We start from the raw sequence: 26229 nt of genomic DNA, 5'->3' as shown, positions 1-26229 counted from the left end.
ACATTTAAAATTGTGTTTTAAATATGAAAAGTTACAAATATTTTACTAAATGTCGTTAAAAAATGACTTGAAAAAAGATGTTTTTGTAAGGTTTTGAGCTAAATATGGAAATATGTTGCTTTTAATTTCAGCATGTTTCACTTAACAAACGGCGCCCCATAGACACCCCCACCCCCCACAAACACCTTTATTCCAGGAATAATGGCGCTATAATAATTAATTTAGAGTATTTTGTTTTCAGATTTGAAACTATTTGAGCATTTAATGTCTTTTAATTGGCATTATTCTCCAGAAAGCCTTATGGATTAATTTTGGATTTCCTCAGTTAGGGTTTAGGCTCTACAGATTAGCGTCGAGGCAACACTAATCCCTGTCTGATACCGGACTGAGGGAGAGTTAAGTGAAAGGTGCGCAGACTGTGCTTTTAATCGAATGAACTCCACTGTAAACAATACTTGATGCAGAGGAACAACTGGACTAACTTGGCAGAGGGCGACGACGGAGGAGGCCGTGTCTCTCACTGCCTCGGTGGTCTGATGGCGCAGGAGGCAGGGTGCAGTCTGCCGGCGGGGGCCCGGACTCCAAAGGCTATTTTGAAAAGTGAGCCCCTGTACGCACGCACACACATACGCACACGCAGCTGCTCGAAACCATGACAGAAGATGACGGACACAGTTGTCGCGGAGGGACAAGTCAAGTTTAGAGATGGAAAAAAGGTTAATTCCACATATTTGCGTCTCATTTTTCACTTTAAATGTGCTCCCATGCCTCTAGGCCAAATACAGGAATCTCCTTTGTGATTTACTTCTTTCCAAACTTCTTCACAGTGGAAGACTCGGTGGGTCGTTCTTCGGAAGCCCTCTCCGGTCGCAGGTTCGTGTCTTTTTTGGCTTCACTTAATTCCCACCCAGATTTTAACATTTCCACGGTGACACTACGATCTGTTGATTGATTCGTGTAACGATGCACTAATCTCTTTGATTTTCCTCCACTTAAACTGATACCAACTTGTCAGTTGGTCTCTTGGCTGTGCGCCACTGAGCGCGTAACGCAACGTATCCGCGTAAACACGTGCGGACATTGTGCAATGCATCAGGTCAATCGATCGAGTGAAGGTATTTTCTGTAATTGATCAGAAAAAATTTGAGTCTGGATATTAAATCCTGGAGGGGGACTTTTGGTGCCAGTTCGAATTAGGGTTAATAATTTGAAAACCTCCCAGTCAAAATCATAAACTGTCACAGTGCATTGTCTTCTCTGTAGCTTGCCATGACTGGGGGCGCATGTCTTGAAATCTAAACAGAGATTAATTTGAGATGCTGTGGAGACAGACATAGATCCTCTGAGCATACAAAAACATATGGCCCAGTGCGCTGCTGCTCTGTCCCTGGAAGAAAAAAATGGCAAGAGTGGTGGGAATAATGGGCAACTCTGCTCTGTACCCTGTGACTGTGCTTGTGTGTGTCAAAACCTGTGTGAGCTTGTGGCTCGCTTTCATTATAAGCTGGATCAATTCATTGTTTTAGGGTTTGTTATGACAGCTGTGCCATAGTAGACAGCAGGCATGCAGCAGGGATTACAACAAGTGACACTTGTATTATTCTGCTATTAAACACGAAATGTACTTTTGACTCTGTCGGCCTGTAATGTTTTTCTCCGCACGTGGTCAGACTGCCTGTCCTTGCTGGTGTATAAGAAGAAAGGGAAGGAGAAGGGCAGCGGCCACAAGGAGAGGCTGAATGTAACACTGGAGGTAAGTTAAGCAGCAGAACAAAGCCTGGCTGTCTCTGATCTCAAGTGCAGGTGCTCTGTACTGGTAGCAGCTCTTTAGTAGTTCTCCTTCACATAAATAAGCCTTTCTAAGCTACAGCTTTTAGGAGACTGCTGTCTCTTCTAGGTACTATAATGTAAATGCCACATGGATAGATAAGGGTAAAGTGGGTTTTGGAGTAAGCTGCTCAAATAGTCAAAAGGGAACTAAAGATGAATTGGGGCACTTTCTGAAAATACCCAATAGGGATGACTCATACTTATTTATCCTCTATATATTAAAAAATAAAAGCAACTTCAAAGTGCACATCATCAGTATCTGAATGAACTCTTTTGTAGAAACAATGTGATCTCATCAGTAAACTGACACCAAATGAACCGGAGGTTTACACACGCTCTTGTAAAATAAACAAGCTGTTTTCTCTGAATCGAGATCTCACTCGTTGATATTACAAATTTTTTTGAGCTTTGGTGTCATGTCACCAAAAAGCTAGAAAAGTATTACACCTGTTGTCAGAATTTCATCTATCTGACCTGAGTTACTCCAGACTAGATCTGTTCCATCTCCATTCAATTTCTAAGGAGCATATCAGTAGTAAAACGCAAACTCTACCTTTGGTTTACTCTGCTTCTTCAGGGGATCTGTGGCGTGGAGCCAGGGCTCGGATACGATGGCGTGTCCTACACCCTCTCCATCCTTTGCTTGGCACACATGCTGGTCCTTGGGTTCAACAACCGGGACACCCTGCTGGCCTGGGATGCCCGCATCCGCTACAGCTTGGGAGAAGGTCAGTGGTTTGGCCTTGTGTAGGTGTAGCATTCTCTAAGTAGAATAGAAGCTCTAGTAGTTGTAGTTATTGTCTCATGACTGCTCATAAGAGTATTTTCCTTGATCTCTGTTGATCTGACCAGAAGCTTACTTTTAATAAAAAATGTGTGGAGAGGCAGAAATTTCAGCAGATTCTACAGACTTAATTGACTTATTGTCATTATTCACTGTTCAAATACTCCTTTTTAAAAATTTAGAGCATTGTATTCTTTCTTATCTACTGAATTGAATTGAATTTCTCACACTGCAAACAGTAAACCTTGAAAGTGATCCTCTGTGTGTAAACTTGCGTAAATACATCCCAATTTCCTCATTATAAGGGATATTGAAAAGTAAAGCAATGATAGAAATATATCACCGGTACAGTTTAAAAGGAAAACAAAAACTAATCCAGCCGAACATTTCAAACAGCCATAAATACAAGTGTTTAATCTATTATTTAAAACTCTCAGTTATATCTTAGTAGTTGGCCTAAATCGTCCCGCTGAGAACTTTCAGAAACACTCTGATCCTGTCCAATGTTTCTCCTAAACTAGTCTTATTAACCATCACCAATATTAATAACTTATTGAAGCTCGGGTCTAATTTTGAACAGCCATGCTGTGAGATGAACTGATATTTCTTTTGAGCAGCACCAGCTGGTCCTATCACTGCTTATATTTCTAAACATTTCTCTGAACATGCAATTTATCCTCCTCCTCCTAAAATATCACCTTCAGGATATTTATAAATGTCCATCTTGTTCCTTAATGTTATTATCCACAAGCATTCTGATCCTCCACCACTACGTAGAAGTCACACAGTGTTATCTACCTTTGAAATCCACAAATGGCTGGTTCTTGATTTGCCTTTTAGGTTGTAATGTCACAGAGCATTTTTTTTTTTGCCAGTCTAAGTATTAAGATTAAATCTTAGAAATATTTTGGGTTAGCATCACTCAATAAAACTGAGCACTTTTGTTTTCTGGAAACTATCTCACCTCAATTTACACTGCGGTTTAAGCTGCCAGTTTTTTAAAATTATTATTTTTATTATTTTGCTTTTGCCTGTAAAGCTCCCTTCTGTTTCACATTATTTCATCATTGGAGTATTTAGCTCCTCTCAAAGCCTCAAAGCCTGCTTGTTGCTCTAGCTCTTCGCTCAGGGCGACAAAGTGAGCTTGATCTATTACGTCTTTACATAATATTTCTTTGAAAGTGTTTTTTTTTTTATAGATTTTTAGATGATTTATTTCATGCTTAGTCACCTACACTGTGAAGGATAATTCCTATCATTTACTTGGCTCTTTCACTCCCATGCTTGTACTCTGTATGTGGCACTGTGCAGTACATGGCTTTGAGAGGGAGAGGCAGTCCTTGGCACCGCACTGGGGCCATCTGCACAAACTGGGCAATGACAAATTGCAGCCTGCCAGGCTTAAAAAACTGCTCAATCATTATTGCCACAGTCATCAGTTACGTGGTGCATATGTGTTTATGCACGTGTGTGTTTTTATGCTCCACCTCATTTGTTACGTGATGGATGTGCTGCACGATCAGTGGCACTTTAGTTGTCTGCAGCCTAAGTGATTCGAAGCCATCATGATTGCATGGCCATGAAACGCTCTTTTCAAATGTCTGTCTTTCTTCTCCCTGCCAGTTCACAGGTTTAGCGTCAACGTTGAACCAGGTACCAAACTGGAAAGCGGTCCTGCGTCACTCCACCTGTGCAACAACTTGCTGGTCCTCACCAGAGGCCTCCCTCCCGTCGTCGTTGGCCACTGGAAGTTGTCGGCGTTACGTCGCTACGGTGCTGTGCCAAATGGCTTCGTGTTCGAGGGAGGGACTCGGTGTGGATATTGTAAGTATCTGGTGGACTGAGAAGCTTTAATTTATTTAGCCCTACAGCCTGCACCCAGAAATGAAACACTCTGACATTACCAAGTGAAAAATCATCACTCGCAGTGCCCTACTACATCACGTCCTTTGATGTTATTATTTGTTATGTTTTAGTGGATTATGTCAGATCAGAGATTACAAAACTTCAATGCGATGTGAGTCCCTCAGAATCAAAGACCTTTATATGTTCAGTCAGGTGAAATCTGACATTGTCGACACATAGACATGAAAGGGCTTGTACGATGACAAAACAGGCCCACATTTATAAAGTGTTCTGGAGCTTTTGATCATGTTACATGACCTTCCTCAGCAGATGAAACTTCCCCTTTTGCCATGAAATTACAGATGTTTTTCTTCTTTTTCTCCATTCTTGACGTATTAGCCTAAGCTGAAAAGTTCATTTTGGAAACTGTAGTTGAGAAAACAGTTTCACTGTTCATTCAGTTGCTGTTGCGCTCATTGCTTTCAATCATATTCTATTGCAGTAATTTAAAGCTCCAAAAGAACTACTAAATGAACTGACAGTCCATTTAATACGTTTTTAAAAAATTTTTTAAATATAAAATCATACAAGGTGTGAGCTCGAATGACCACAGAGAAAACTGTGCCTGGTTAATCACAGATTGTGCTCGTCCTCTAGAGACAACCCGAGTATATTCACGGAAATTCAAGGTCTCACTCACTCAAGTGGAAATTGCACACTGAAGGACGCAACAGAAGAAAGTCACCGCCCGTGAGAATGCATTCAGCCACCAAAGACAGATGTTCATCTTAACAATACTTGAAGCTCAACTTTAAAATCTAACCAACCGTTCTTTAGTTAATTCTTTGGTCCAGAAACAGTTGATAGAGTGCACAATCACAGCAGCAGTTCCACTTTTAAAAAGGTCTTTACTTAGGTTAATATAACCTCCTTTAAAGTTTGCTTCAGTGCTCACGGGTTAATAGAGCTGTCACACTAATGCTAACACACCTTTGCAAAAACGTGATTTATTATAAGTGTTTATAGCGTAACTATATCCACTTTCTATGTATGAACCCTCCACACTGCCCACCTGCCCACCAAATAATGGCATGTATGTGTGTGTTTGTGTTGTTGCCAGGGTTTAGATATCCTCTGAATGTCCAGCTCATGTGGGCATGAATGTAAAGAATGACTGGCAGCTTTATGTTTTTAGGTGGGATGTGTGTGTGTGTGTGAATTGGAGAGGGAGGGGGCAGATACATGGACAAAGGTGATAATGGAACCTGTTTGAAGTTTTCAAGTTGCTGTCACCCAGGTATCTGGAAATACAAGATTTAATTTTTCATTTAGTTAGAACTCTTTGTCCTTGTACGCTGCTTTGCGATTGTCTGTGTTTTTGAGTGTGTGTGTGTGTGTGTACAAGAATAACCACAAGGTCTGGTTTCAGTGTTCTGATGAGCAACATCTATAAATACCAGTCACTCCCCTGTAGTGGACACTCAGCCAGTCACAAATTCCCTGGTGGCTGCATGTCCAATCATAGTTTCCCCCTTCATCTGATCTGCATATTACCCAGCAGTCACAGGGGCAGTAGGAAGAGACTCTCTTGGCATAGCACGAGAAGCGGAAAGATGTGAGAGTCGAGTAGGCAACTGACATTCCTTGCATGAGTGCAAGGTAAAGCGGAGTGTTAGTTTACATTTTCACATGTTTATTTGTAGTTGGTGAGTACATGTGACACGTCCACACCGAGCAGTAGTTTTGTGGAGTGCAGGCTTTCAACATTTCGCATCTAACTCTACCAGAAACCTCGCCAGAGCTAATCTATAGAGGCTATAATGAAAACTGACATTTTTTTGCAAAATGAACATCATATTTTTGGGCCATGCCTTGTTCTCTGTAGATCCTCTTGTAAATGCTCTCATGAAACTGGAAACAATGCTTTCTAAATAAGCCAGAAGAGCCACACTTTAACGTCAACGAAGGAAGAGTGGTACAGTGGTTAGCATTCTCATATCTAGTGTCAGTGTCACTGCTGGTAGCATGAGGCGACACCTACAGATGTTGCACAGGCAATCCAGCTCCTCCAGGATGGCACATCAATACGTGCTACTGCCAGAAGGTTTGTCTCCCAACACAGTCTCAAGAGCATGGAGGAGATTTTAGGAGAGAGGCTGGAGATCTGTCAGAATACTAAAAAAAGACCTTCAGTGGCCCTCTGGTGTGAATGTCTCTGACAAGACCATCCAGGACCAAACTTCGCCTGTCGCCTGAGGGCCCGACATCCTCTATGGGCCCTGCACCTACTGGCTAGCACTACTGGAACTGGCAGGTCTACCACTGGGACCCTGTGCTTTTCACATATTAGGTTCTCCTTGTGAACACATGACAGGCCTGAAAAGGTCTGGAGAAGCCATGGAGAATGTTATGCTGCTTATAACATTTTGTTGGTCACAGACCTCTACAGGCTAGAGAATGGCACACTGACTGCCAGGTATCAGGATGTGGTCCTTGGACTTACTGACAGAGCATACAGTGCTGCATCATGATCCACAACAGGGCCCGGCCTCTTGTGTCAAGAGTGCAACTTTTCCTGGATGTTGAGGAAATGAATACCATTAGTCCCTGGCCCACACCTGCCTGAACTAAATCCATTTGAACACCTCTGGGAAATTATGTTTTCATTGTTGCCAGGCATGCATACAAGCATGTGGGGGGCATACAAACCAGGCAAAATGGCCTAGCCTGCTGAATCTTTTTTCACTTTGAATTCAGCACTCTGCAGGCCGACAAATTTAATATCCATCAAATGACGTGGTATTTTTTCGTTCCTAACACATTACCCAGTCCATATCAGTATAAGTATCCAGCATGATATTTTTCCCAGTTGAGATCTAAAGTGTTTTCAAACTGTTCCCTGAATTTTGCTCAAGTTGTGTGTTTTCTGCTGCAAATATTGTGCGATTCCTTTACCACTCTCTGCTTGGGGATACTTGGTAATAAAATATGAGTGTATTTAGCTCTACTCGAGTTATCAGTCTCATTAAATCTGTTCAGTAAGCAGAGGAAATTATACTGTTTATCACTCCGCTTTTAATCATGGACAATCTTATGATCTCTATTCATCATTGGAAAAATCACAGCGCTCTTTCACAGACCAGCAATTTTGTGTGGTCCTCTTTGTAAATTTTAAAGGTTCCCAGAAGATTATTATAACTATAATGAGACTAACAGTTCTGTGGCCCTTTTTGGCTGCAGAAAGCTGGTAGAACTGCTCTTGCTCTTGTCAAGTCCTGCAGTACTTTCTGCTGCATCTGCATTTTCAAAGTCGGCTTCAGAATTAAAGACATGCACTGTAGTAATGATGACAAGCCTTTTTAGTGTCATGGGCACTAATCATGCACACTCCCCCGATAGCCAACAGACCAGGCGGTCCTTTGGGATAGCAGTAATCAGTAATCAGGTCTTCACGGTTGCCCGTTGGGTGTGTGCCTTGGGTTGTAGAGTCACATGCATGCACTTTGTAGCAGTGTAAAGTGATATCAGAGCCCCTTCTATTAGATGTGATAATGAGGCCACTGTGTTCTGTAACTGATGATGTTTGGAAGAGAGCCTGCATCTTAGCTGGATGGATATTTCCTGGCTTATCAGGGCCGCACATGTTCACGGCGACCTGGTTACACAGAAACTCACGCACATCCACACACGCGTCTTTATGCACACATGCAGAGACGTAAATGACGCTCCGCAGAGTTTGGATCGCCGTCAAGTCCTGTGATCCAGATAAAAGCAATTTTAAGCTCACATGCTATGTCAGCAATTGTTCAGTGCCTCTCAGTGGGTAATGGCACACCCACCCCGATCTTGTAGTATGTTAATGCACGTGTTACAGCATTTTTCTTTCGTGTCGTACATTGCACACTTTTTTCCATCCTTTAGTTTATTCCCTGTTCTCTTGATGAAAGGGCATTTTAAAAGTAAATCTAACTTTAGCAACTCTCTTGTCTTTTGATAAAGTGTCAAGTGATCCACAGAGGTTAAAATGTCTCTTGCTGTCTCAATCTGTCATTAGAAATGATTTTTTTCTCTTGAAGTGAAACAGTCAAAGCCATCGGGCATCCTTCAGTAGACTGGGTGTTGGATCAAAACCAAACAATGAAAATCCAGCAGATATTAAAAACAGACTGACTGACTGGACAAGTCTTCTTAAAATAGTTTTTAGTTAGTTTAGATGAACACAAATCCCCTGCACACAGGAATGGTTTTTTTCTTGTTTTCAGTGGAAAACGCCGCCGCAACAAGCAAATGAAAACCTGTTTCTTTGAAGATGAATTGTCATACAGCAGAGTTTTGTAAATTTGTGAGAAATAAATGAGAAGTAGGTACAAAAAGGTCTCATCGCTACAACAGCCCCAGAGATAATTGCAGAAAAAAAGAGTTTATTTCAAACTAACATATACCAGTTCCTCTGACTGCTACGATGTGTCTTCTTTGTTTAAAGGGGGGCTAATATTATGCTAATTTCCACCTCTGTATTTTTTTTGTATGATTCATAGGTCTAATAGCTCTCACTCTCTCTCACACACATACACACTTTTTTAGCAAAGTGCTTGCTTTCATAGGTCTTGTGGTGGAAAACTGACTGAAGCAGTGTGTCGCTATCACGCTGTTCCACTGACTCAGGGAAAATGCAACACATAATTCAGCTAATGCATTTCCATTACATTTAATGTTCAGTGGTGATATAAACGAGAAACTCTTTTCAATTATTCAGTCTGAGGAGCCACACGGTCATCTGAAAGCATATTGTACCAGCGCTCCTTATTTATTAAAGGAGGGGGCACAATTTCTTTGTGACATTTGGGTTTTTCCTTTAAGAAAATTACTACTATTGAAAATACATTTAAAAGACTGAGTGGCATTATTTAGGACTGAATGATGTTATCATGCCAATAGATTGTGTGATCAATTTTCTGTTTGGGATTCTGAGCTGCTTTTATATTAACAGCAAACTCAGTTTCATACGTTTGTTTTCTTTCTTAGCCAAAACCCTGAGTAATGCCTTGATTTATGGCTGTTTCCCCCCCCCTAAATGTTTGTAGCGTGAAGTTTTGATGTTTCATTATTATTATTTTTTTTACTTATTTTTCCCTTCCTTTTGTTTTCACTGACATCCACCTCTGTGTGGGTTTTATAGGAGAGTGGGAGCTTGAATTGATAGACATTTTATGTAACCTTTAAAAAATAGCTTTGCCTTCACAGCAGGCTTCTGAACCACAGTGAATATTATTTGGCCTTGTTTAAAAATGTTTCACTCAATATTTCAGCAATTTACTACAGCAGTTTTCTCACTCCTGCTGTCTGTTATATTATTTATTAAACTGCTTTTTATGGTATACACATTATCTCCTCTTCGCTTGTCCAGGGGCTGGTGTTTTCTTCTTGTCCTGTTCAGAAGGAGAGCAGATCAGTTTCCTATTCGACTGCATCGTCAGGGGCATCAACCCCAGCAGGGCACCACATGGCCTGCAACCTGACCTGCCAGGTAAAAACACTTAGAAACTGCAAACAGAACACAAGTGAAATTTGTCAGGAATATGTTTACAAAAGTGTGCAAGTTAAAAAATGTAGGTAAAAGATGGACAGGCTGTGGTGATAAGACTGTGGACAGCTGTTGTGGTGGTGATGTGTTTTACTTTAGTCCTTAATAGTCCCACATTTTCAGAGGATCAGAAATAATCAGTCTGTTTGTGTAATTTTATATATGAGCCCGAAAGCGATGCCAGTATAAGCTGGGATAGCTAGGAAGCTATTATTTCCATGTTTAGAAGAACAACTTCACAACTTCCAAACAAGTCAAGGACACTTGACTCGGTTTGTGACTTCCATGAAAAGATTTACCGCCTGTTTCCTGCACATGTTTAACATTTGTGTCAGGCGCCACAGTAACAGAAACACCACATGCTTTATGCCCCCAAGACTCATGCTGTAGATTAAGGGTGTCATTCCTTTGTGTGTGACTTGTGCTTTACTGTAATATATTTCTAATTCCACAGTAATTTTTGCTCCAGGAACTGAATAGAGAGTTTGAATAAACATTACCTTAGCATCAACGTGTAATTTTTACAGTTTGTAGTGAAATGAACATTGACACAGCATTGCACATTAGCTAGCATTACTACACTTTTTCTGCATTCAAACTTAAAATAGTATCTGTCTTTTTTCACCCGGACCCATTTTCCCCCAGTCATCCATCATACTGGAAGTCTCTGAAGAATTATTTATATCTCACATGTCAGTAAGCACAGCGCTGTACTGAAGTTTTATACCACTGAGGACAAATATCAGTCCTAAGACTTGTTCTTCTTTAACAGCAAGGGCTTTGCCAGCTTACTAGGACAGGTTTTTATCTGCGTTAACATTTGCATACTGAATCTATGCTTTTCCTCATATTCTCTGCCTGTTGTTGTTTCATTTCTTTGTGTATTCCCTCTTTAGATTAGCTGAATTATGTGAAATCATAGCCAGGAATAATAAATATTCTTGAACTCATGCATAAGACAAACAAACAAAACAGAAGAGCCAGTGATAAAAACATTGCTCCATAGCCCCAGTACTGTTCAGTAGCTCCAGAGGATACCTTTAAATATAGTGTTTAGGTAGGTCTATACATTTCTGAACAGTGACAAAAGTTGGAAACTATGTATAAGAATGACTCGTGAAAATGTCTGTGTAGGTTCTCAGTCATCAAGGTCACGGCAGTACAAAGAGCCTGGAAAGAAAGAGACTGGACTTCTCTAAGTTTCTTTTTCCTTTCCAAGCTCCTTATACTCATGAAAATGATAAATGCAGTACTGTTCAGCTAAAGCTGCAAATTCTGCACTTTAAGCCCACATTCATTACATAACTTTATGCGCTACATATTTTATTTTTAGCTTACTATAAATCTATATTTAAAGATAAACATTGCAAGTGCAAATACTGGTATTGGAGTAAAACATGTGTACAGACAAACTAGGACTAGATCAAACAAAACCAGGGCAAATAGCTGTGTGAATGCGTTGAATGTCTGGGTCAACCAGTTTGACAGGAATGGGGGAAAAATGAATTCCAGGTTGGAAATAAACCAAAGTTTATTCCAGCATTAACCAGCCTGCGTCATCAGCTATGAGGCCCACTGTAACCCCACTGTGACATTCAGTGCTGAGAACTGGCTATAATTAGTCAAGTAGCTACGTTAGCAAATGTTAGCTGACACCTCACATAGTGTAGTGAAGAAACTTGGCATCTACATATTAGCATTAGCTGCTGGAGTCCAGGGAGTAGAGTTCCAGGTGTTAGGTTGTTGACACCTATACAAGCACCCACTGACCCACTGCAATGTGCGGACACTGGCGCGCACACACACTGGTGCGCACACACAAACAGGAGCCATGCTGCCCCTCTAACACTCACTCACCTCTACAGTATGTATATATAGCAGGAATTAGGAGTGTAATTAGCAAGGTTTTACACAAAATTAGTGTTGTAACAGATTGTCGAGGCGCCTATAGCGTCCTCGGGAGATGTTAAATTTACAAGCTGTTGAAAGAATTAGATGGACACACACACACATGCACACACACTCATATTTTAAAGAGCAGTCTGATAAATGCAGCAGATGTCTTACAACTTTAGTTTTGATTTTATACATTTTGTATTTTGATCACAGCAGCATCTGAAATATACTCTAACACAATGAAACACTTTATTATTGTGCTTAAAAAAAAGTCAAATGTCAATGGCCTGGTGTTTTATTCTGCAATTTAACTTCATGTGAAACTAAAAGCACACCCCACCATTCAGTAGAACCACCTTTCGTAGTAGTAACTTGAAGTATAATTTTCATGAACTTATTAAATCATCTCATTGTTGTGGACGAATTTCGGCCATGTCTTCTTTACAGTGCCGGTAGATTGAGGTTTGTAGGTGTGTCCTACCTTTCCGCCCTGTTTCTGCTCCCATCCCGATTTTTAGATTTGTTGCTGTCATCAACTTAAAAGCAAAAACAAAAACAATGAGCTAACATTTTTCATTAAATAGTAAAATGTCTCAGATTTCTGTGTTGTAAAGTATGGCTTAATGAGATTTGCAAATAACTGTTCATTCAATTATTTATTTACGTAGCAGATCCCAGTGCCGATCCAGCTTCAGCAGAGGAACGAATCAACCTCGAGGCATCAGTGCTGGAGAAAAGACTGAGCATGTTGTCTCAGTGCAGCTTAGCAAGCAGCACAGGTACGTTATTTTCTAAAGTTCACCTCAGCTTATACAGCCAACACATAACTCTTTTCATAATGTTTCATAAGGAAAAATTGCATCATCTGAGGACCTTCAGATGTTTCTGTGAACTATGGATCTCTTTCACGTTGTTGCTCCGTGCATATTTGGACCGCTGACCTGACCACACAGTCGTTTAATCCCTGCTCTATATTCATGCTGCTATTTCGGGATTTTCATCGTAATTATGTGTGTACATATGTGAATGTCAGTATAGTCAGAGCAGATGATTCATGTCTGCTGAGAGTTAGTGAAATAAATATTTCCTTTTCCTGCCTGCACTGATTAGCAGCACCTGTTAATGACCTGTACTGTAATTAATGAGCAGATGATTGAACACTGACTTCACAGAGTTGTAATAATTTGCCCACAGCACCAAGTTGAAGGTGTGATTTATATATTATTGATTAAACATCACTATCTGCAGTTTAACTTGGCGTTTGGTGCTTACAATCTGATTTATTTCAGTGTGTGTCTCACTTATTACTCATTACAGTCAATTACCTTTCTCTCCCTCTTCAGCCTCCTCTTACAGCTGCAGTACATCTGTTGCTGGAGATGACCACAGCAGTATTTCCAGCTCTTCCTCCAGTCAATCAGATGCGAGCTATGGAAGCAGACTTCCAGTGTGGGCGGAGCCATTAGGCAGACTGCACCTCTCCAGTGAGACAGCTTCAAGCTCTTCCACGCTGAAAGCACTGGCCAGTTCAGATGACCGGCTTTATTCTGCTGTTTTGGGAGGCTCCAGGAGCCATCCCTCCTCCACCCACATCCATCCTCGCGGTCTCCATGACAGCGGGCGGCAGAGTTCATTAGACAGTGGGATTGGGATAGCAACAGGCAGCCACTCTTCTTACTCAGGGAGCTATTCCTCATGTACGGGGAGTCTGGACATGGCCAGCGGGGGAGTAGGGGAGGAATTTGGCTCGGTGGCCAGCCTTCCTCCTGCTCCTTCTTTTCCTTCCTCACCTCCTTCTGCACCACCCCCAACTCCTCCTTCTTCTCCTTTTCAACCCATGCTTATCCCAGAGGGGAACACAGCCTCCTGTTCCTGCTCCTCCAGATCTGCATCTCGTACATCTCGAAGGCATAGTGAAGAATACCGGATTCCCAGTCTGCTTAGACTGTGGTATGATACCCCCAGGAGTCTGCTCCGAGCTCAACCTCAAAAGAAGCCATGGTCCCACGGAGCCCAGTCTGAGCTCAGCAAAGACAATAAGAGCAGTGGAGATGGAGGTGATGGTCAGGGACAAGGAGGAGTGATGGCTCAGCGTCAAGCCATGATGCAGCGCTCACACTCCTGGGGTAGCGAGAGGGCGCCCTCTGTGGACAGTGAGGGGAGGGCCACACCCAGACCCTTGTTGGTCCCTGGAGGCTTGTTTAATGCAGAAAAGCAGGTACAGGGAGGGTCACAGTGTTTCACTCCCTCATTCTCTTCTCTCTGCTGTTTCCATAAAGAAACAAAACAAATGAAATACTAATAATTACTAATCATTAAGTTAAATACTCTTGCTAATCATGCTATACTTTGCCCCCACTAATGCAAATCTCCATAACTCACTAAATAAACCCACTATGGCATATTTCTATTCTTATGCTATTAAAAGAGATCTTATGTAACTCTCCTGTGTAAATGGGCAAGAACGTGCTCCCAAGTAGAGTTTGGAAGTTATGGGAATAGGAAAGAGAGCAAGATGACTACAAGTGATATTCCTGAAAATCTGGGAGTTGTTGTCAAAAATATTTAGTTCTACTAGAGTTGAGGTGAAATTAGTAGAAAATAAATCATTCCCTGTCTAATAAAAGAAAACCTTCTGTGTTCAAACCCCTATTTGTGTGAAAGTACTGAAACATTATTATAAATTTGCATTTAAAGAAGTATAGTCAATCATTTTGCAGAATAAGACCCCAAGTTACTAAAATACAACACAAAAATATGACTCACCAGATTTTTTCCTGCTTTCAAAGAGACATTTTAATGTCATCATGTCTGGAAAACATAAACAATTTCATCATGTAGTTTTTTTTTTTTTTTTATTTCAGCTTCATTTGTATTTTTATTTATCTTTCAACGGTAAAAGAATCCTCAGAAAACTTCCTGGATCAACATCAAGTAAAGGTGAATCAAATCTGTCTGTAACTTAAAAAACAGACAAATCAACCACCTTAGTGCAGCAAATAAGCCTGAATCACACCCCTCAAAGGTTCAAAAACACTGGTTTTATTAATAAAATCTATAATGTTCTATTTTATGCTCTTTAATTAAAATAAAAATAAACCACAGCTGTTAATGCTGTGATATATATGCAACATCTGCAGAAAAAAGTTAAACTATTGTATTTACATCCACCTATCAATAATTCTATGTAGACCGAATACTCCAATTATCTATTTAGTATTTTTTCTCTTTAATGTCAGAAATTCTGTTGCTAGTAAAATCAAGAGGAAAAATATTTAAGAGCTTGGATTAAAACAGAAACTTGCAGTGGAAGTTAGTTGAAAGTGGAACACCAACACCTGCTAAAATATACCCTTAAACAGTAATTTGGTGACTTTTTTAGTGGGTTTTCTTTTTAAATTAATAGCACCAGAGATCTCAACTTAAGTCTATTTTAATAAGTCTATGGTCTATTTTCCTAAAGCACTTTTCCTCTGTTTGCCCTCTGCTTCACAGTATTACATAACCCTGCAGTGTTTGCAACTGATGCAGCAGCGCTTCAAGCAGCAATTATCTGGCCTTTTCACATAGACACCACTACTTGCTTTGGAACTAATGACTAACTTGGGTGGCTGCTTTTGTAATTGTGATTTACAGTACAGTCAATGCTTTAAAGGATCATTAGGAAGCTGAAAAAACTGTGGAGGGGAGAAAAAATCTGCTAGAGGAGCAGAAAAGTAGGAAGAATGAATTTCTCTATAAAATATTCTGTTCTGTGATTCAAGCTGAGGCACTCTAGCATTGCAAACCCTTATCGATGTATCACAGGGCTTTAGGGACAAAACTTTTTTCCTTTCATTTGTTTTAAAATGTGATTTCTTTTTCGCTTCGTTCTGTTCTACAGTGCGGTGCTTTTCTGCACTTGCAGCATGCTTCCTGTGTCTCTTCCATATGGGCAGTTTAGGGTCCAAATGATTTTAGATGCCTTTGGCCTGAAAACCACAGGGTGAGGAACCATGGTGAGAAGACTTAGAAACAGGCAGAAGTATGTGTGAACCAAAGCCAGGTTCTTCTCACTGTGAGGTGACAGTTCCACCCGCTGAGCCACTCAATCGCCCATATAGGTAAACAAAATCAGTGTGGGTGTCTGTCGCACACCTGTCTTGAGCTGGCGTTGTTTTTGATTTTCATACTTTTGTCTGAAACCTCAAATGCTCTCAGAAGAGACTTTCCCACATTGTGTGTAATTAATTTTTTGATGGGTTGTGAAAAGCGCTTCCCCCTTGTAACAGGCAAATTATCATCAGAACAGGAGAGGAAACAGCATGTCTTGTGATTTCTGACAGGTTGTGTAGGAGTGTGTGTGTGTTCATTATACAGCGTGCATGCTGCAGAGAGTGAGAGGGAGCAAAGGGGACTGCAAAAGTTAATAAGTAGTGATGAAACTGGCTGAAATCCTCAGAGAGGAGAATCCCACTGTGTGAAACACAAATGAGTTTTCCTTATTTTCATTCCTCAAGAGTTGGTGGTTCAGTGTAGCAGAAACGCAGTGTCCTTCATGTTTGGTAATGGTTAGAATACCTAAATTCTAGGGGTGCAACGATACTCGTATCGATATTGAACCGTTCGATACAGTGCTTTCGGTTCGGTACGCATATGTATCGAACAATACAAAATTTGTAATTTATTTTATCAACTTTCCTTCTGACGATGCTGTCTGTGTTGAGCGCTCAGTGAATCTGCGTTCGACTACTCCGCCTAGGCTGCACTGTCGAGCGCAGATCCACTGAGCGCTCAACACAGACAGCATCGTCAGAAGGAAGAGCGCAGGGCAAGCTAGCGAGACAGAAGTTAAGCTCTCCTTGCAACATGGCAAATTGAACCTCCCCCACCCTCATTCAGATCTGGCGTTTGGAATTATTTTGGTTTTCATGTGACGTATGACCCTGAAGGTAAGCGCGTCATGGACTAAAGTAAAACAGTATGTTGGATGTGCCACGCAATGCTCAATTACATGGGTGGGAACTAGTGTGTTAGCGCAGTTAGCTCGTTAACGTGTTGGCCGTCTAGCCCCACGCAGGGGTAGCTCGTTAACGGAGATTTGCCGTGTTGTGGCGTTAACGTCATTTCAACGAGATTAACGCTGACAGCACTAGTGGGAACACAACGAATATGACTGCACATTTACGCCGACATCATCCTAGTGCAAAGACAAGTGGAAGCAGACAAAAACAACAAGCATGCATGCTACAAACTTTACCCGAGTCATTTAGACAGCCGTTAGCACATGATTCTCCTTATGGGGACCTGATATGTTTAATATTGTGGCGAGCTCAGACAAGGAGGAGACGGAGGTGTCGTTTGGTCTTGCTTCCCGTGAGCTAGCCAGGGAGCACAGCCGTTTATTGACATCTGCAGAAGAACACTGCCGCTAGCTAACTGCTCAGCGCGGCAACCGCACAGCAACAACAACACACAGAGCGCCCTCTGACCCCGGAAGGACACACCGTCGCAGCGAGAAGGCGTCACCCGTCACTATGGCAACATAAACAAAACATAACTGTACAAACAGAACCCCGAACAGCCCTGACCCGCTACATAGTCCCCGACGACCCCATTACCCCACACAAAGTCCTGCAAATGTCCAGGTGCCTTCTTTTGGCGCACCGGCCGGTCACGACCGGCGGGGAAAAGTCACTCGGGTCAGAACATGGGGTGCCACCATCATCCCACTTCTGACACCAATGTGGCGAGCTCAGACAAGGAGGAGACGGAGGTGTCGTTTGGTCTTGCTTCCCGTGAGCTAGCCAGGGAGCACAGCCGTTTATTGACATCTGCAGAAGAACACTGCCGCTAGCTAACTGCTCAGCGCGGCAACCGCACAGCAACAACAACAACACACAGGGCGCCCTCTGACCCCGGAAGGACACACCGTCGCAGCGAGAGGGCGTCACCCGTCACTATGGCAACATAAACAAAACATAACTGTACAAACAGAACCCCGAACAGCCCTGACCCGCTACAATATGCTGCTGAGAATATAGCCCAGAAGAAGCGTATAGTATAGCTTTTATTTTGGAAAGAGCCATTTCTCTGTAATAAACTCTCTTTTCCAAAGATGAGTGATTCCTCAATCAGATACAGGTGTTACCGCGCCAGATCCGCGGCCCCGAACCGTAGTAAGGAAACCTCTGGCAGTTACTTGAAGGTTCCGTAACTGACTCGTAGCCGGCAACAGCTTACTATACAGGTCAACTCCGCTAGCAAAAAGATCGAAGGAGGCGTAGGAAACTGCTTCACCAGAACTTTATTTCTTCCTCTAAGGCACTAACACCCTTACAGTGCTAAACATGTTTACTCACATCGACATCTCCACACAACTCTCTGTCTGAGGGAGTTATATATTCCTTTTATTTATTTTCTTTTGTCTCTTCTTACTAAACTCGTTACTTTTTTCCCCTTCTCCTCTCTCTCTTTCACACACACACCAGGCATGTCCCGCTACACACATCCCAATACATTCCCATCATGCTTCATCCTTAAAGCCATTCCTTAACACATCTTGCAAAATCGTTTTTCCATTCTGGGTACCAAAATCTATCTCTGTCCCTGCCCGTCTGGCTATTTTATAATGAAAAATATATTTCAATCTTTTCATTCTTTACGAATTACTTGGGTAATTATTCATTTGGCATCGTGAGCCACTGTCAATATGGACATATTTAAATCTGCTTTGAATTTGCCTTTTTTCTTTATTTGCATGTCCCAATGGTATCCTTTCTTTTGCGCATCCTGCGTCACACCGCTGGGAAAATCACTCGGTCAGAAATTGGGTGCCACCATCATCCCACTTCTACACCAATTGCATGCTCATGACAAAGAAACTGAGTTCGTTTGTCTCTTCCTCTGACTACCAATCACACCTTTATACATCTGCAGAAGAACACTCCGCTATGCTAAACTCTCTCACTGCTGCAACCTCGCACATGCAACAACAACACACCACATGGCTGCCCTCTTGACCCCTGAATGACACACCTCGCATCATAGGCGCACCCTTTCACTATTGGCAACATAAAACAAAACATAACTTACAAACAGAACCCCGAACAGCCCTGACCCTGATAGTTCAATATCTGCTGAGATATAGCCCAGAAGAAGCGTATAGTATAGCTTTTATTTTGGAAAGAGCCATTTCTCTGTAATAAACTCTCTTTTCCAAAGATGAGTGATTTCCTCGAATCAGATTTATTTTTTTATTACTTTGTTGTTTCAGCAACATTAAATTTAAAAACTGTACTTTTGAGTTAAAATATATATTTATAAGTTTAATAAATGACAAATTAAAAAGGCATGAACATTTTTTTTGTATCGAAAAAATATCGAACCGTGACACCAAAGTATCGAACCGAACCGAACCGTGAATTTTGTGTATCGTTGCACCCCTACTAAATTCACGTGTACCATCATGTCTGTTGAGACAGACTGTATGATGGATAATATCTGTGAAACTCCAGCCTGCTGTGTTATTAGCTGCTGAGGAGAGGAGTCTGAGCCAGCTATCCTTTAGTCTGCCTCTAAAGATGTCAGCTCTAACCTCTCAGCTCTGCAGCTTTTTTTCCTCTTCACCTCTTGTTCTCTGTTCCCCCTTTTCCTAAGTCTTTCTCCAAACCAGTTTATTTTCAAGCCTCTTTGGCTATAGCTATTTTGCCTCCCTCCTCTGCATCCCCTTTCTCTGTACCTTAAAATCATGCCTTTTTCCTGAATTTTGCAGTAAAAGCAATTAACCGAGCCTTGACAGTATGTCCTCTTATCTCCCACCCAGTGCAGTCATGGTTTAGACAACTACATTACACAAGACCAGTGGCGGTCAGTGAGGAACACAAGCTACATGCAGGTAAGATTGCATCTGCCCATTTTGGCTTGTGCAGGGCAGGAGCCATAAAATTACTTTTGTAAGATTAAAGCAGGTCTTCAGCTGCAAGAATACTCTGCCCTTTGGAATTAGAAGGGTTTCTGCACTGATTATCTCTAATGATTGCATCTTCAGTCACAATGTTAGAAAAAACAAACAAACAAACCCCAAATATGTATAAAAGCCAGGGAGAGTAGAGCTATTACCATTTAGTCAGCTGTGATAAAATAAAGAGGTTCACCTCACACAGATGTTGCTCCCAACACAAGCGTATTGTTTTTTTGTTTTGTTTTGATGCTATAGAATTAGATTTACTATAGAAAATTCAAATTCTGCTCGGAAACAAACACTGTAAGTAATAAATATTGTTAGTGGAAATGGCAGACATTCGGTCTTCTGTTCATGTATTTAAACAAGCATCCTGCAGTGACTGTTTTGACCTTTCCAAAAAGCAAAGTGGTCATTAAAATTCAAATAAACTAATAACACTCAGACAGTTGTATTTTAAGGTCTTTAGAGACTTGCACAGTGATCAGACGGGTATTTGGACCATTTCTCTGGTCTCATAAATAGATCTTGGATGTCTAACCTGAACAACTCTATCCACATCATGCCACAGCATCGATTGGGTTAAGGTCACGATTCCTTGACTTGGCGATTCACAAGCATTCATTTTCTTCTTTTTCAACCTTTCATAGTTACAGTAATTGGTTTAATTGTTGTGTCAATTACTGGCCTGAGGTACCAAAGCAGTCCCAAACAATATATATGTTGTAATCTACAGATGTGAGGGCTATAGGTCTGTAGTCCATGAGTCTGTCTATATCAATCTTTTTGGGCATAGAAATGATAGCGGAGGCCTTGTGCTGTTTCTACTCTTGATAGGATTGGCTGTCCACCATTACACGAAGAGCACGATGCTCAGTACTAAAGAACTCAAAGGTAAAAGCTCAAAGCGCCCGCAGCAATCTCTTCACAATAAAGTCTCTGTGTATGTGTCCACTATAAGAAAAAGGAAAAGTGTTAAAGGAAGGTCACTACAAACAAAATTACTGCTCTCTAAATAAACATTTCAGTCTGATTCAACACTGCAAAACACTGACTGCTGAATGTCTTTTGAAATAACTTAATTTGAAAGAAAAAGGCAAAACACACCAAAATCCTAACTGTAAAGCATGGTGGCAGGGGCATCATGGCTTCGGCTGCCTTGCTACCTCAGGGGCTGGTCACATTGGGATTATGGAGGAAATTTAACAGAAAAGTGTCAAAGCTGTAGTTTATGACCTGAAGTGTGGGCAGCTTAGGTGATCAACAAGAAAACAACCCAAAGAAAAGAAATAAACCAAAAGAAAGGAACTGTTATCAAATGGTCAAGCACTGGCAGGTACTGACCTTCATTTTAATGAGCTGTTCGGACATGACCCGAAGAGTGTTTTTAAATCAAGATATCCCAGAAATCTTTGTCCTGTTTAACCTGCTCATCATCATACAGGAAACAGCTGATACAGGCTGCTGCAGCTAAAAGAGGCTTAACGTTTCACCAAGTTAAGAGTTGACTTCTTCCATCTGGGCTGTAAATAATCACTACTTGTCTGAAATGAAGACAAAAATACAACTGCTTGTTGGTTATTAGTCAAACTGAAAAACTTAAAACATCAAGTTTTCATTAATATCTCTATACCTACACAACGTTTATGCTCGAAAAGGAGTAGAATGAAGTTTTAACTTTAAACCCCCTTTTTTCAAATTCCATTATTTACTAATCAATATTCAATACTTATCCCAATGAACCAAAGCAGATACCCTTAGGCAAGGTTATGGACATGGATTCAGAGAGATGCAGGTTCCGAATTCTGCTTGCAGTGTGTCTAAAAGATGTGTGCATAGTATGTGGATTGTAATGTAGTGTCCCTGCAGATAAGCCTGTGGGGGTCACAAAAAGTTGGCAGGCAAACGAATTCTAGTCTACGCTGAGGCTATAGAACGCCTTTTAATAGTGACGTCTCAGACGAACAACAGTGGCTTTGAGCACAGTAGCCCCACCTGCTGTTCACACCTTCTATTTGCAAGCACCAGCCAAGCTTGAAGACAGGCTTTAAAGAGTGGTCTTAAAAGGGTCTTAAACATTGAAACGTTGCATTTCAAAGTGAATGAACTGAGAGGATGCATAAAAAGACAGTAGCAGAGTTGCTACTCTTGCAGAGTCCAAGAATCAGTGTATGGAGCTGATTATGGGCATACTAGGCCCCTTTAAGGCCATTAATAAGCATAATTGCATGGTAGTTTAATACTCTGAATGGACGACAAAACGCAGCTTCGAATGTTTGTCTTTAAAACTGAGCTGTAAATTGAGACGTTTTTGATTCAATTCAAAAGCACTTTAAGGGAAATCTTTAAAATAATTGTTTGTGTCCTGTATGTTTTAGACTGACAGCTCTCCACTGATGCACCTGACACCTTCTGCAGATTCACAAGGTGTGTTTGTTAATGAAACTGTGTCCTTATTTCATTAGAAGCACTGCAAGATACTTCCTCCATACAAAAACGTTCTTTCCCCAGAAATGTATTTATATTGTAAATATATGTTTGCAGTTTGCAGATGCAGTTCAGGAAACACAGGCTATATTAATCCAAATACTGCACTGATGTAGTTTTATTAATGTACTTTAGATGAGTACTTTTTTGCTTCCACTCCAGTACATTTTAATGAGAAATTATGTTTCAGTACATTTATTCAAAGGGACAATTATCAGTTACTTTCACTTAAAAAGTGAGAGTTCAGCAAATATGAGTCACCGCTGAGACTGAGCTACCCGACTGAAAAGGCTGTTAAAAATGACCTTCACCTAAAATGGTGAAATAAATACATGCTGTCTATGGATCAGTAATAATAATTACATAATTTAACTACATCTGCTGGAAATATTAATAGATGTTTAGCTGATTAATGTTAAATAAGAACTTAAGGGACTGTTTTTTACATCATTACTTAATGTACCGTATACTGCATACTGAATGTTTGAGTCTAATCCTAGTGTCCTAAAAATGTGTTTCCAGACTCTCCTCTCTGTATCAGGGAGGAACGGCATGACAGCAGTGACATCAGTTCTAAGCTTGCAAGTCTGAAGAAACTGTTGCCATCTCTGCTCTTGCATGCCCCTCCACCACCTCCTGTCCCACCGAGCATGCACAGACCAACATCAGCTTGTGGTAAGAAAATTTGCAATAAATCAAAACATCTCATGTTTTCCTGGTGTAACAGTTTTGTTGTTGCTATACTGACTTCTAACTCTAAAATGAATTACATTTAACACTTTTTGTCCTGCAAACAACAGATTTAATTCCCCTGCTTTTGGTTTTCTCCTTCAGGCATGTTCAGGCTTTCCCACGAGGCTCCTCCGCCTGCATCCCTGGACTGTGGGCCTTGCAGTAACAGCAGTACTAATTATGTCAACATCCCCGTTAGCCCTCTGCTGTATAAAACTAGAGAGCTACTTTACACAGAGCTGGAGCTGCAGAAACCCAGCTCGGCTCCGGCCTCCAGTCTGCACAGTGCTGAGAGAGGTAACTCAGTGCAGCTCTGCAGACTCAGTAAGAACATTGCACCTCAAACAGTTTTAGATAACTATTTATCTTTTCTTGCTGCTGCTTTCTTTTTTGGTTTTATATATGCCAAGTGAATAGCTTCAAATCCCATTTTGCGTGCAATATCTCCACTGTTATAATGCATGGCATGTTTGAGACGTTGTTAGAATATAGAATAGCAAGCAAAGCTGGGGCAAACAGCTATGAAACAGATGGTTGATTTGTTGATTATTCTCTGCATATCTATCATAACAATATGATAGGTATGATGGGGGTCACTGCACTTAGTGCTCTGATTACCACTGGGCTCTTCTTGAGCATCATTTAATGGTAAGCCACCACTATGGATGCCACAGGATGTCAGTTACTGCTTCTATCTGCCGGTTCATACTGGGCAGTATACTGTCCTTCCATGATGGTTATTTGGGGATCTTATGACAGCAATATCCATCTTTGGCCAGCTTATTATCACAGGCAGGTGTTCATAGCCCCCTTGTTGTTGTACCCGGTATAAGGTACTAGGTTGCAGCTTTCACCCAAGCGGGTGGGGGTGATGATATTCTCCCCCCAACCTGTCGTCTTGGCTCCCCCTTGCCGTAGCATGTGTGTTGTACCTTCAATCTCTAGCCTTCTTTCGAATGTTGGAAAGCTGAGCTACTAGTTTTTCTCTTGCCCACCTTACTTGACCCAGACATCCCTTACTGGAATCAAACTTGTGACTCCCGCTCAAAAGGTCGTCTTACCACTACACTATCACGCTGCACACACACATATATATGTATATATATATATGCATGAAAATGTGTTCTTGGATCAGCTCACACTGTTAGGAAAAACCTGATAAATACGTTCAATAAATGAGGAGGTGCAATTCTTTTTTATAGAAAACAGTCAATTTATTTCCCGGTGCTTCTGTGTAAACTAACTGAATTAACATAATCTGACGTATTTAGACTGTGAAAATGAAGCAATTTATTAGAGGGATGGAAAGCAATTTACATCAGTTAAAACCTAATAAAGTGAGAGCATTTCGATTACAGGTAATTTTATGGCTTTTTAATACACAGACGAAGTTAATGTGTTAAATGTGTATTTCAGAAATACCAACTAAAAATCAGTCTGAGGAGACAGAAGGGGCAGAGTGAGGGTATAATGCATCTCTGGGAGACTGGTCCAAGATTATATGACACACTGTAGCAAGACTTTTTTTTATTTTATTTTTTTTTATTAACCCCCTCCATCATTTTCTCATCCAGAAGAGGGCTCCATCAGGTACGCCCACCTGGACATCACTGCCATGGAAACAGCTCAGAGAGTGGGGGCGGAGCATGTTCTGGCCAGGGAGGACAGACTGACTCAGCTGGAGAGCAGGCGGCAAGGGCCACCAAACTGACTCTGGAACGCCCAACTGGATGACACTTCAGAATAGTTTTGACTGCAGATTCTCTCCAACTCTCTGGAAAAGCTGACGTACTCAAATGTGGTGGATTATCATACCGGTTATTTTGTACTTAATAACACACCCACAGTTGTGACATTGTAATGAAATTCCCACAGTCCATTCCACTAACGGTAAAGCTTTGGGAGCTTTCTTATGCAGCTTCTATTTTGTGTTAAGTGTTTTTCTCTTACTTGCTTTTAAACTAGCTTTTTCCTGCGTTTGTCTCGATACCTTTTATCACAGAAATGTTACATAGTTGTCTGCATGGCTTTTATGCAAGATGCAAAAAACTCAACCCCCCCCCCCCCCCCCCCCACACACACACACACACACTCAATGTCTTCTTCAACACAGACATGAAAGTCAAGCTAGTTTAAAACAAAATCATTAACAAGGTCTGTGGTTAAGCAGTAGTTGCAAATGATCTGCTGTGTTTTGGGATCCAGGAAAAGGCCTTAAAGGGGCGATTCCCCAAATTTAGTCATATTTTAAGTCCTTGTAGCATTTTTTGGATCCAGATTTGCCTTATAGGCAAAAATTTCTGGTTTGAGGAGGACACACAAACCCATCCTCAGGTGATCACAAGCGAGTGTACTCAGTGTCAGTCCCAGGTGTGGATTAAAGGGAGGGCTGGATAAGGAAGAGCATCCGGTATAAAATCTGTGCCACATCAAAAAGAGCGAATCCATCTGCTGTGGCAAGCCTTTGGGAATGAGCACGCAGCTGAATGTAACAGTCCTTTTATTATATGAGTCCTGGAACTTTATGATCACACCTTGTATATGCTGAGGATTGATGGAAACCTACCTTACCGATGCCAACCAGTAATCTCAAGACTACCAAGATTACTGGTTGAATGGCTTTAATTATAAGGGGATGGGCGTAAACTATTGTTTATCATCGCTATTGCGTATGGAAAACAAGAATAAATGACAGCTTTTTAAGCTGTAATATATTTACAGTTCTTGCTGGGTTGATTTTCTTCAAGCTTTGTGATCACCATATAATTTATGCTACCTCTTTTCTCAAGAGGTCACCGACTGCCATTGGGTTTGGATCAAAATAAGATTTCACAGTGAGATAAAGCCCATCTCATCTCATGCCTTACAATTGAATGCCAAGAGCCCCAACTTCCCTGGTGATCATTTCACCTCAAAGCGGAAAAGCATTCGATAAAAATAAGCAGCTTACAGTTATACCCAGGGTGCAAATTACATTAATCCAGGCCCATGTGGTCCAAGCAGGACATGACTAAGTAATCAGCCATCCAGAAACATTATTCATCACAGTAATCAATGCCTCTGCTTCTGGTCTGTGAGAGGCCAGGGACTGATGACTGGAAAAGCATAGTGTTTGTTTCAATTTCTCAC

The 26229-nt window shown here is 41.2% G+C and overlaps 1 protein-coding gene across 3 annotated transcripts; it reads left to right on the top strand.

Moving 5' to 3' along the window:
- The first annotated feature begins 163 nt into the window (after positions 1-163).
- Positions 164-26009, top strand: dok7b (docking protein 7b). Of its 3 annotated transcripts, none has more exons than XM_005946156.3 (14): positions 164-716; positions 828-873; positions 1671-1753; positions 2408-2558; positions 4238-4438; positions 9867-9986; positions 12608-12718; positions 13283-14157; positions 19744-19815; positions 20719-20775; positions 22260-22308; positions 22891-23043; positions 23203-23424; positions 24675-26009. In XM_005946156.3, the coding sequence occupies exons 1-14, from the start codon at positions 663-665 to the stop codon at positions 24809-24811; spliced, it is 2331 nt and encodes a 776-aa protein (XP_005946218.1). In that variant the 5' UTR covers positions 164-662; the 3' UTR covers positions 24812-26009. The 3 variants fall into 3 exon arrangements, with proteins under 3 accessions (XP_005946218.1, XP_005946219.1, XP_005946220.1); XM_005946157.3 differs by having other exon boundaries at positions 165-716; positions 23203-23397; XM_005946158.3 differs by lacking the exon at positions 20719-20775 and having other exon boundaries at positions 165-716.
- The last annotated feature ends 220 nt before the right edge of the window (positions 26010-26229 follow it).

This window comes from Haplochromis burtoni, unplaced genomic scaffold, assembly GCF_018398535.1.
Source record: "Haplochromis burtoni strain Fernald_Lab_line unplaced genomic scaffold, NCSU_Asbu1 Contig_452, whole genome shotgun sequence".
NCBI classification, from domain to species: domain Eukaryota; kingdom Metazoa; phylum Chordata; class Actinopteri; order Cichliformes; family Cichlidae; genus Haplochromis; species Haplochromis burtoni.
The sequence above is the reverse complement of the archived record's forward strand: the minus strand, read 5'-3'. Positions and strand labels throughout refer to the sequence as shown.